Source organism: Agelaius tricolor, unplaced genomic scaffold, assembly GCF_023055355.1.
Source record: "Agelaius tricolor isolate 1412-34295 unplaced genomic scaffold, bAgeTri1.0.p SCAF_18, whole genome shotgun sequence".
Taxonomy (NCBI): Eukaryota; Metazoa; Chordata; class Aves; order Passeriformes; family Icteridae; genus Agelaius; species Agelaius tricolor.
This window is the reverse complement of record NW_027269278.1, coordinates 10,032,959-10,044,938: the sequence shown is the minus strand read 5'-3', so window position 1 is coordinate 10,044,938 and position 11,980 is coordinate 10,032,959. Positions and strand designations below refer to the sequence as shown.

General features: G+C 42.2%; 1 protein-coding gene across 1 annotated transcript; it reads right to left on the bottom strand.

The window, feature by feature from the left end:
- Positions 1-5,970: 5,970 nt before the first annotated feature.
- LOC139597564 (interleukin-9-like) lies at positions 5,971-8,252 on the bottom strand. Its single transcript, XM_071443007.1, has 5 exons — positions 8,145-8,252; positions 8,008-8,052; positions 7,885-7,911; positions 7,077-7,202; positions 5,971-6,078 (listed from the first exon to the last, which is right to left on the bottom strand). Exons 1-5 carry the CDS (start codon positions 8,250-8,252, stop codon positions 5,971-5,973), a joined length of 414 nt encoding a protein of 137 aa, XP_071299108.1.
- Between the last annotated feature and the right edge of the window lie 3,728 nt (positions 8,253-11,980).

Here is an 11,980-nt window from a genome sequence, read left to right as displayed (position 1 = left end):
ATCCCTATAATCAGTTTGTTCCAGTGCCCCAGCTTTTTCTACCTACTGGACCTCTGCAGGAGGTAATTATCAAGGAACAAAGTTTTCAGCAGTCATTGGAATGATCTGGCCTTCTAGTCTGACCCAGGGTTTGGCACAGTTAAGCAGGGGCAGAGTGGCAACACCAGCAATATTCCAACAGCAGCATGGAATGGCAGCTCCCACATAACCCAAGAAGTCTGTTTGATTCATCAAAATCAAACAGATTTGATGAATCTGAGGTGTTCAAGGCCAGGTTGGACAGGGACTTGAGAAGCTTGGACTCATGGAAGGTGTCCCTGCCCATGGCAGGAGGTTGGAACAGTATGAGCTCTAGGTCCCTACCAACTCAAACAGTTCTGTGATTCCCTGATTCTTGCCACTCCTTTTTTTTCCTCATCTTTATGCTCTGTGTTAATGAGGGCATTATATTTAAATATGCAGAATATGTGCTGTGCTCAGATCTCTTCTTAATTCCACAAAGATCAGTAAGAGGATTATTGGAATGGTGAAAGCTGAATGAAATTATCCTTCACTTGCACATCCTGCCCTCGGTATCACAGAGTGTGTGAGGAGCAGGGAGACTGTACTTTAAAACTGATAAATTTCTCTTCCCTGTTCCTCAAAACTGTTGTACAACTTTTGCTGCCTCAGTCAGCCATCACTGAAGGGTTCATTGGGCCCTAAATGCCTGTTCTCTTAAACCCTTGTGAGATGTGCTGAAGCAAAAGGTCTGTAGGGTACTTGCTTCTGAGTAGGTGACAGCAATTAAATGCGTGTTTGTACTTTTCCTTTTCTTTGAATGCCACAGCCTGTCTTTCTAAGTGCTCTATATTGCTGAAAATCCCTTGTGGTCAGCAGGGATCTTCAGTTTCATGTTTTCCTTTCTGTTCTGTTTTACTTAATTGCATGATGTCAGGCATATGGAAGTATGGCAGAATGAGAGTGAGAAACTTTGTGCCACTGTGGAACAATCTTATATCAGTGGCTGATTTATATCCTGCCTGAAGTCAATGTTAGACAAAAGATGTTTCTTCTCTCCCACAGGCTGCTTGCAAAGTCAGAACTATGCAGATCACTATCTTCATCTCTTAAGTCATGATTTCCCTCTTCTTTTGCTCTTTTACAATTCCAGTTTGTGGGGAGTTAGGGGGAACTCCCCTCACTCCTGGGCTTTTTGTTGACTTATTGGGAAATACTTATTTAGTCTGAAATTTATCAAATTAAAAATAAGCAATATGAACACAATGAAAAAAATCAAGGGCATCTGTTTTCTTGTGAAGTATCTTGATGATGCTGTTTCGAACATGAGTAAAAAGAAATATTACTGGTATTATACATGGAAAATTATCTTTAAGGTAGTTTTGTACTTATTGATTTTTTAAATATTATAACCTGATATAAGCATAGGATTGTATCATGTGTTACTTCATTACTAGATTTAAGATAGCAGAAGCAATTTAGACAAAATGGCTCATTCATAATAAGCATAATTGATTTTTTTGTGTGTGATTCACAAAAAAAAAATATTGCAATCATGACATTGTGTTACTGAAGCTTTTTGCCTTCTCTTTTCAGCTCTTTCACTCCTTGTTACCTGAACTATATCTGTATCCCAATAGGAAGAAGACAGCCTTTATCTTGTATCTCATAACAGTGGTGTAAAAATTCAGGATTTTTACAGAGGTTCATGGAAGATGACAAAAATTTATTCTTTGAACATTGTACAACTTGTGCTATGGAGTGTGTCCATGAAGATGCTGCAATTTATAGATCACTGTGGTTGCTTCCATGGCAGATGCCCCTACAGGTCCTGAAGAATCTTTAGTGCTCACTATTGGAGATTTTTCAATTGATTGAATCAAAAGTGGGAGGCCAATAGAGGAGATGGGAAGGGAGCTGCCAGCCCCTATGAGCAGGTAGAGGTTTATCTGGGACTGGGAACTGCAATTCCTGGGGCTTTAGTCTTCCCAGTACCACCACCTGATATTGTCACTATGATATAACTTCATGTGATATTATTGAGTCTTGACAATGTTAAACCCTGGTGTGTGTTGAACTGTACAAGCAAACACCACCAGTCTTCAGAAAACTGTGAAATGCAGAGAAATGAGTTCTTCATCTTAACAAACTAAAATCCTTACTTTTCTGTAAAACTATAAGAGTGAGGCTTGTCCACGTGCCTCAAGAGGGTGTTGTGAGGATAGCCCAGATAAGATCAGCTTTCTTTTACAAGAATGCAAAGCTGCTTTTGTGTACCAATTGTGATTAATGGCTGGGAGCATTTCAACAGCAGCCTCTGCCTGTCCTTCCCATAGCATAGCATATACCAGACTTGTTCTTACAGGGGTGCAGGAGATTAAGGTAAGAACAACAGCATGCCATATGTGTTGGTGCAGTTCTAGTGCCTCCAGATATATCTTCATAAGCTGTTTTAATTTGTTTATCATCAGAGACAGATTCATGTTAGACCATTGGCACTGCTCAGGGCTTGGGCTTGTCCTGAAGCAGGTCATGGAGTCAGGTAAAATCAGGGATAACAGACTGCAGCATAAGAGCTTTGCTCTGCTGCTGTACTTCTGCCCTGGTAAGTGTCCTAGCAGAGACTCCACACATAGAGCTGTCCTAGCTGGGTTTCTGAAGACAGCACTACAAGTTTTGCAATATCCATGCTGCTCTGAGGATGCCTGGACTAAGAAGATTCTACTGTGGAACTGCAGATTCTGTGAATGGGTTTCTGGCTGACAGTTGTCAGCAACAAAACCCTTCAAAGAAAGAGTTGTGTGCTGGCTGCTGTAGCAGCATTGGGAGAATTCCTCTTTGCTGAAGAGCAAAATACTTCTCAAATATCTTTGGGTCACTCTTAGCATACAATTTTGCATTACTTCATGCTAAGGAGGAAAATGCTGCAGTTGTGGTGGAACATGGTACGGAACTGGTCTGTGTATGCCCAACACTGAACTCTCCTGAGCAGGCATTCCTGAAGAAAGAGGAGCTTTGCACACAGATAATGGTGTTCCTTCCCAGTTTGCAAAAAATAGCCACTCCTATCCTGCATCCTCAGTTACCAAGTGCTTCTGTCTCTGAAATCATAAAGCAAATTATCCACCTTGTCTCTGAGTTTCCTGTGCCTGATGGGAGGTGTAGAAACGAGGCAAATGTGGAGCTGTGCACACTTGAAAACAAGCTCACACCCAGCCATGGGCTCCTGGGCAGGTCTGAATTGCTGGAATAGGGGCTCTTTCCCAAAGTCACTGTTGATTGACAATTAATAATTGTCAATCTTTTCCACAATACGATTGACTTGTGCAGATAAGTTATCTTGCACACAGAATGTCTGACCTTCTTCACCTCCCCTGTCCCCCCTGCCCCGGGCCACATCCTCTCCATCAGAGCATGATATGACACATCCCGCTAGAGAGCTGCAACAGGGAGATAATTGAGATAACAGAAGAAGGTGCTTGTTAAGGTAATTAAGTAACTCAATGGATTAGTTGCCTTTTGTTTTCATCTGTCAGTTTCCAATCCTGTTGAGAGGCAAACACGAGAGTGAGAGGAGGACCATGGGCACGCACTGGGTCCCGGATCCCGCAGGAGCCAGCCCAGGCTCAGCTAAAGGGATGTTCTGGCCTGCCAAGAGACACCCAGCCCTGCCCACAGCCTGCCCTGGGGCTTGCAGGGTCTTGCAGGGTGTAAGGGTCCCGGGGAGAAGATCTGAATATGCCTGTGGGGAGGCAGACGGGGACAATATTTGAGGATGAAGGACTGCCCGGTTCTGGACTCACGGGAGCGTGGGGAGGTCACAGTGCAAGCAGACACTTTGCAGCAGCTCGCAGGGGTTCGGCGGCAGCCGGCACTGGAGCTCCTCTTTCAGGTTGCACAATCCTGCACTCAATGGTTTAAGCACACTGTGATCACTCCTCTCACGCAAGGGCAAACTGAGGCATCAGATAAAAGACATTTTGCAGATGTAATTTCTGCAGTTTAAAAGTTGGGGTTTTTTTTTTTTTTTTCAAATTCTGGGCAAGAGTTTCCTATTATTGTCTCTTGACTGGAAGTTGACTGACTATATTCCACTCTTGCCAGCTTATGCTGGACAAAGCTGAATTTATTATGTATCTTGTGCTTGTGTCATGATTTCACCATTCCTGTATTTCATAAATTTAATGAAGTAAATTTGGGAATAAAAAGTATTAGACAAAGAGTTGTATTTTTCCTTGCAGTCCTGTGACTTGGAAAGTCTTTTGCTCATCTATAAAAATGAATCAACTTCTTTCAGATTTTCCTCTTGCTACATAATATGTCTAGACACAGTGCAGGTGAGCTGCACACACAAAGCAAAACATCAGCAAAACAGGAAGACTGGAATAGCTTGGATTTGCATTTGGGAAATATAAACAAGACTGAATATCAGTTTGGTGGAGATGATACTTAGACTTTTGGGATCTAGCATCATAGATTCAATATGGATGTGAATGCACCTTTTTCTTCTGCTTAGGGCCAGGAGCAGACATAAGCATTGTGCTGATCTGTCAGATGGATATTTTGGGATTGAATCATTGTGCTGATTTAATCGTACATGATTTTTCTTTGCACTAGAATGCAAAAAACCAATTGGTTACTTAGGAGAGAGCTGCCTGAGGTGAATGGCATAGAAAATGTAGGAAGATATGAAAATGTGAGAAAGATGAAATAGTTGTTTTATTTCTTGGTTTCATCTTTGTAGGTGTTAACAGAGAATAGTCTTTTCTATTTTAGCATTTGTTATTTCTTTATCATATTTGAAACAGGCATCAGAAACACACAAGAAAATGCTTCTGATCTGTTACATAAGTTTGACTCCTTTCATATAAGTGTATCAGATGCATTTTCTACAACCCAGTTCTGTCTTTTCCTGAAGCCCATACAAATGGGAGGCTTAAGAACAGCAGTGTAGATGAGCATTTCCATCATGCTTTTGACCCCAGAAACATGTCCACCCCATCAATGAAATAAAGAAAGGAAATTATATGCTTTTTGTCTCTTTCTGGAGGTTTTGAAGAATCCACCCCACTCCACTGGAGGTGGTGAAGATATGAGTCCTTGGAGGTATTTAAGATATCCAATCTCAAAGGCCCTGTTGCAATGCTTTTGCTTCTCTCTGAGCCACAGCAGAGATGAAATTTGGGATTTTCCCTTCTGTGAAGAGATCAAAGTAAGATGTTGGTAGGACTGGAATAGGTAGCTGAGATAATCATCTTCTCTTACACATTGGTTGCTTTCTTTTTCCAACAAAGCTCCATTTTTGACTCTTCTGTTGAGCTGAGTAGAGAAGCATTGCTGAGCTCATGGCTCTATATAAAAAAAGCCACCATTAGATACTGAGAAAGAAGCAGTTGTCCACAACACATTCCAAATGCACAACCCCATTAAGAACTTGTAATTAACTCTGGGTTTAGTCTTGTTTTTGTAAGTTATGTTCATGAGTTGTCTACTACTGAATATTTAGAAGAAAAAAAAGTGGCTATGGGCAGGAAAACCTGCAGCCTTGCAAGGAAGAAGTGATTTGTTCATGGTGTGCAGATATTATCAAAAAATAAGTGATGCAGAAAGAAAACATAGATTTTTTTGTTTCCATCTTAAGTCCTGAAATATTTCTTGTGCTATACAGGAGGCAGAGTGTGAATTTTGCTGGAGCATCTCCTATTGGTGAAATTGTTGGACTGGAGCTTTGCAGAAGCATTTTGACACCTACAGGTATGATAACAGGATGTTCCAACCTTTCACCAAGTACAGAACATAAAATGAAGACTCAAATACATTTTGTGGTCAGGCAAATTATAATTTTATTGGTTTATTAATGATTATTTCTACCTTATATATTCCAGGTGGACAATAAATACAATAAATAACTCTTCTGTTCTCTGTTCTTTTCAAAGACTTTGGATTTTTAAAAATCTTAAAAAAACCCCACTAAGCATTGAATTTCTCAATTTCTTGATAGGTTGTCAGGATTTTTTTCAGAAATTCCTTCACATTTCCCTTGGTTTCATACTGGCATTGGTCACCATGTGCCAGTCTCTGTGAAAGAAGGAACAAAGATTGGGTTAGCAAAGATTTTAAAGCTAAATAAAGAATTTAGATGAACCAGTGAAAATATACATTATTTGGAGCTACACAAGGATTTCAAAATAATTTCCCAGAGAATTGTTCCTTGAGCAGTGAGTGTAAGAATGGCTTTTCTTGGTGACTAAGAAGGTGGATTGTGGTATAATGTTATATATTCAGTTAATATATTCAATTCTGGCTGAAGTCATTTAAACGAGGCTGTTTCAACCCAGAAAGCAGCGTGGATACCACGAAGAGCTGGGTGAGACTGGGGCAAGGGGTCAGTGTCTCAAGGCAACCCAAACTATTCCTCCTTGCAAGTTTGAAGGCAGCTTTAAGGAGCTGGAGGCACTGCAGGGTCAGCATCCTGTGTGTCTCACTGAATCACACAGGAGCTTTGCTCAGTCTGTGAATAAAGGATCTTTCACTGCCTCAGAAAAGGCACCTGAGGGAGGACCCAAGAGCCTTCCTGAGCATCATCACAAGCTGCAAGATGCTGCAGGTCACAGCTGCATTTCACAGCTGAGAATCAGTGGAGACACTGCTGCTTAGGTGGGGTTAAAGCTGCAGAGGAGAAGGATGCTCTGCCCACCTGGCTGCAGCCAGGCAACCCCTGCACGTCCAGTCTCCAGTGCTAGATCATTATTATTTAATGGCAAAACACATTTTGAGAAAGGAGAGTAGAAAAGCAATTTAAATAAAGCTCGTCTCCCAGAGATCTGTGTTCAAAGGGTTTGGAGAAGAGAAAGGGCACAGTGGGGCAGAGCCCATCCCCCTTCTTCCTCTGCCAACTTAAAAAACTTTTCATTGCCTCACACATGTTGCAGCTTTATCTGGCTCCTGCACAATATGAATATTTGAAACACATCTGAAATTAATGAAACACTTATCTGAAAATGTTTAAATTATTTTAAAAATCCTTTCTTTTGTAAAAGATAAAAGAAATCTGTAGAAAAGTAAGAAAGTCTTACTTTACAGAGGCTTCTATCCAGTAGAGCCTGGAAGGTCCAGTAAAGCCTTGTAATTACTGGATTGGAAGATGTGTTTTCCATCAGGTGCTTGGTTCCATCCACAAAGCATGCCAGTTCATGGCCACGCTGTGCAAGAAAGAGAGCATTAGAAAAACCCAGAATGCATTCTGTGTTTATCCACAGAAGGAAGAAATTTGTATTCCTGGATGTGGCAGTGTGTCACAGTCAAATGCAACATATTTTGCAATACATTGAAAACTGATAGAAGACCTTTGGGGGCACTGTAAAACACTGGATTCTCGTGTGTGCCATAAGAAACGACAGTCCTATCTCTCAGAAAACCTCAAACTGTAAACATTATCTCTTTGAGGCATAGTTTCAGCAGATGCTGGGGCTTCACCACATCTGAGGAGGTTTAAAACAATGAAACAGTGCTGGATACACCTAGAGCTAAGTCAGAGGCCTGACATCTCTAGCCCAGGTTCACTTAGTATTTAGACACCCAGCCATAAAACAAAGCCTTGCAGAGATTTTCAAAGCAAAAGCCTGGATCTCTTGATATGCAAGTCAAGCCTACAGAGGACTTTTGCCTGAATCTGGGCTTGATTCTGATTGCTCTGTAGTGGGAAGGCTTCTGCTTGCCTCCCCACAACTGTTCATCAAGCTCAGTTTTGCTGCTATTGGTGTATTAATATTGTCTTTATAACTGAAAGCAGAAGTTACATAAGGAGCAAAGTGAATAAACTTAAACTCAGTTAATACCAAACTTCTTTAACATCTACAAGAGCTTGAAAAGAAATCTACTTACTTCAGGAATGGGGAGACACGAACATGACTGAAAACAAAAAAGAATGAGTGTTAACATCCAGCATCCAATGTACAAGAACAGGTTTTTTCAGTCTCATTATATCCCCAAAAGCCATGTACTCACACTGGTAGCTGTCTGCCTACATGGGCAACTCACAGAACTATCATCCTGGAAGAAGAGCAAGTGAGAAGTCAGTATTTGCTATCATCTCCTGCACAGGCATGCCTTTTTCACAATTAAGATGCTGAACAGCCACTTACAAGTAGGCGCTGTGTATAGCGGATAATCTCCCGGACACCACAGTACTCTGCTTGCACAGAGAGCAGCAGACAAGAGAGGAGTATGTGTGACAGCATGCTGGCATTCATGTCAACTCAGTCTGATGGGTGACAGAAGAACAGGAGGGCGCTCCTTTTAATTGAGTCTTCACAAAATTCCCGTTCTAATATGGAAAAACCCAATTATAAAACCGATACCAGGTGCCCACTATTTTTCCCCATAGCTTGGACAGCATTTTAAAGAAATCAAACATGGAATTGAGTCACCTACTTCAGTGACTTTAGTACTGTGGAAATTCACAAATGCTCCTCAGAAGTGATTAATTTGAACATTACGATATCACACCCCAGCAGGAAACAATGGTTAAAAATCGATGAAAGCTTTTTTTTTTTTTTTTCACATGTGGGGTTTGCCTCCTGCACTTATGTAAATGATAGTTACATGAAAGCAAAGAGATTATATGTTTCAGCATTACCAAAGTTCCTGAGAAAGCAAACTGATGTTCTGCAGGGTGGCTTCCCCCAGATTCCCAGCAGGACCTTGCTCAAAGAAAGCTGGTGACACTGCCGGGGTCCGTGGAGCAGACAGACAGATGGATGAAGTCGTGGAGCACTGCCTGGACAAGTTGTCACACTGAGTTATAGTGGCTGCATCCAGAGAGCCATCCCATAGTCCTTGTCCATGGTCTCACCTCTGCTGGGTGCAGCACTGTGTGGCTGAGCGTGGAGCCCTCAGGGGGCAAACGGGCTTGCATCCCACCATTGCCTTTTGAGCTGGAAGGACTGGATGCAAAAGTAGTTCTAGGGAGCCCAAATGGTATTAACTTGGAAATTCTCTTGGAAATTTGGTGGTGTCTCCAAATACAGCTGAGTGTTGGTGAGAGCCCTCCCTGGCCACAGAAGTTTCCTTTTTGCAAGTTTCACACCTTGGCACAGTGAATGGTAGCCCTTCAGATTTCTTTTAAATCCCCAGAGTTGACTTCTGAGCATCCCTTCTGTTTGCCATAAGTCCCATTATGCCTTAAAGGTCTCCTCCAAAAGCATGAGACTCCTTCAGGTCAGTCTGGCTGACGGATAAGTGTGATCCCTCTGGAAACTGTCCTGGAAAGAGAAAACACTGAGCTACAATTAGCTGGTTTTTTCTCTGGCATTTGCCAACCAGCAGTGGGTTCACCTGGCTGAGTGTGGCTCCACTACCAGCAAGGGGAGCGAGGAGAACCTGCCTGCTGCTCCTGCCCTGCCTCCCTGCCTGCACACCAGCACCTCCTCTTGGCTGGGCTGGATGCTTCCTGCCCGAGGTGATCCAGTGTGGAAGGTGTACAGAGCCCTTTTAATTAACACCTTTCCATTCACAAGGTGTAATTATGGACATTGGGCAGTGAGCAGAACTTCTTCCCAGGCCTACAGCCCAAAAGGCAAGGTCTGTGTTTTTGTTCCCCAGTGCAAATGAGAATGGCAAAGCTTCCAGAGCTGCTTCTGAGCTGCTCCCATGCCCATGGTTCCTCCTTGCCCACAGTCACTCTCTGCCAGCAGTGCCAGCACTATCTCTACATCTTAGCTTTTCTATTTGATTGCTAAGTCTCACACTGTTGTTGCTCCAGGCTAAATGAGTTGTCAGAGAAGCTGCATTCAATTTACAGTAAAAGAGAAATCACCAGAAGTCAAACTAGCACTGAAAGATATTTCCATGTATTGGTTAGAGCCCAGGTGGATGAGGTGCAGGAGTGAGTGGCACCAGTTTCAGCTTCTCTTTAGAGTTTAGATTCTTTTATGGCATTTAGGGGCTGATCCAAGGCTGTAGAAATTAATATCTGATGCTATCCCAGCAAAAATACTAACTTTTTAATAGAATCTTCAAACATTTAGCTTTGATATTTTAAAAATATTTATTATGATGACAAGATGAAGCAACATATTTTCACAAATAGGTTGTCATTTGCCAGTTAATTTTCTGTCCTCATGTCTCGGTAGCTGATCCTCCACTCTTCTCCCTTAATCTCTCTTTCAGCATCACAGACCAAAATGTGGAGGAGAGGAAATAAAAGTTTTTCATCTGTTACTCAAAAAAAATGAAATAAAGATCACCAGACTTAAAGGTACTGAGAGCAGTAGCCCATAGAAACATCCCCTATATGACCATGGGGACACCTGAGTAGGGAAACTCTCTGTGGTATCTTACAGGCAGTTTGTTCTGGTTCCTTTGGACACTCTAATGTCCTGCACACTTTTGGTTTATGTGTAAGTACTTTGGGATATTTATTTTCTTATAATGCCTTTACTTTGGTGCTAGGTTGAATGGCCAAAAATGCTGCGCACAACATCCAATTTCCAGATTGGTATTTTAATCTGGTTTGCATAAACCTCCAGAGTTTATGAGTTCTCATGAGAGAATTTGCATCCCAGTGTAAAGTTTCTAAGAATCTCTACACATTTTGGGTTTTCTAATGCAGAAAAAACCAATTCCCTGCAGAGGAAAAACACCCAGGTAACAAAGCAGTTTGTTTTACGTTTGCTGTGTGCACTGATCAAGATAGAAGAGATGCAAAGACCGCAAATGAAGAGATCATTCATAGTTTCATTTTCCAGAGATAAGGTGGCTTGGAGTATTTTTTTCTTATCTCTTACAAAAAGATGACCTATGCTAATGTAGAAATCAAGGAAAATAGGGGCATTCTAATCCCTTTGTGAAAGGGTAAACCATAGCATAGTAATAGCAAGATTGCTTACAACAGAAGGGCATCAAATCCTGATGAACATTTCAGATTCAGTCCAATCCAAGAGGGTAGTGCACCCCCTGAGAGCCACATGCTGTGCTCTGCCCTAGCAGGTGGACCACAGGATGTCCTCAGGACTCACATTAGCTTCTGTAGGTAATTGAGCTCTCATTACTTTCAGAAGAGTTTTAATTAATTTGAAACCATTTAAGCTTATTAACAAACACTAGTCTCCTTGTGACTAGGTACTCAGGAGCTGTAAGAGGGGAGAGCACATGAGAGAGACCTTCAGGACTGCAGGTCCTCCTTGTTTCATGCAGTAGTACAGTCACCAAATCTTGGGTTCAGCCAAGATTTTCATGTTGCAATGATATTTAGCAAGAGCTGAGAAAAAAGCCCTGACAGCAACAGGTCAGCTATGATGTGTGTCATGCATATTGAAAATGCTTCCCACAACCAACTATCTTTAAAAGCAGGCAGAAGGCAGCAGGAATTGATCATAGAGGTCACCAGTTCTCTTGTATTTTAAGACTTTTCCTAGTGTCCTCTTCCAGTGTCTTCTTTTGTGGCCTTTCATACCAGGAAAGGGAAACACTGAGGGCTCTCACATCAGAAGTCCACTCACCCTTCCTTGCTTGTCCCACTGTGCGATGACCCTGTGGGCTGGATTTCCCACTCAGCACAGCATGCAGAGGGAGGCTGAACATGCAGGACACACAGACAGCACAGGGCATTCACTCCATGGCTCTGATAGAGCTCTTCACCAGCCAGCCCCACATCACAGCTCTCTTTTCATGCTGGAAGTGTTGAAAATCCACCTGCAGGCTGCCTGATGGAAGCACAGCAACAGTCATTTGACAGGGAAGCAGGGATGGATATTGGTTCCCACCTGGTTGCATAAGTAAGAAAAGCTGGCCCTTATCCATGAGAATTGGCAGGATTTCTATGCCATGTGTCTCTATACTGTGTGTGAAGTAGGCTACAATAATGATAAAATGTTTTGAAACATGGGAGAAGAGAGCAGTCCATGAAGATGAGCTCAGTCCTGGTGCTTTCACAGAGGTGAGGCCATGCAGGTGCCAGTTTGATGCAGCAGGTGTTGGT

Bases quoted from the DNA above. Each gene is read 5' to 3' on its own strand.
- LOC139597564 (XM_071443007.1), bottom strand. From the start codon at position 8,252: ATGAATGCCAGCATGCTGTCACACATACTCCTCTCTTGTCTGCTGCTC. The intron at 8,053-8,144 runs GTAAGTGGCTGT...CTCTTCTTCCAG, and splicing joins GCTATACACAGCGCCTACTT to GATGATAGTTCTGTGAGTTG. The intron at 7,203-7,884 runs GTAAGTAGATTT...TTTCTTGCACAG, and splicing joins CGTGTCTCCCCATTCCTGAA to CGTGGCCATGAACTGGCATG.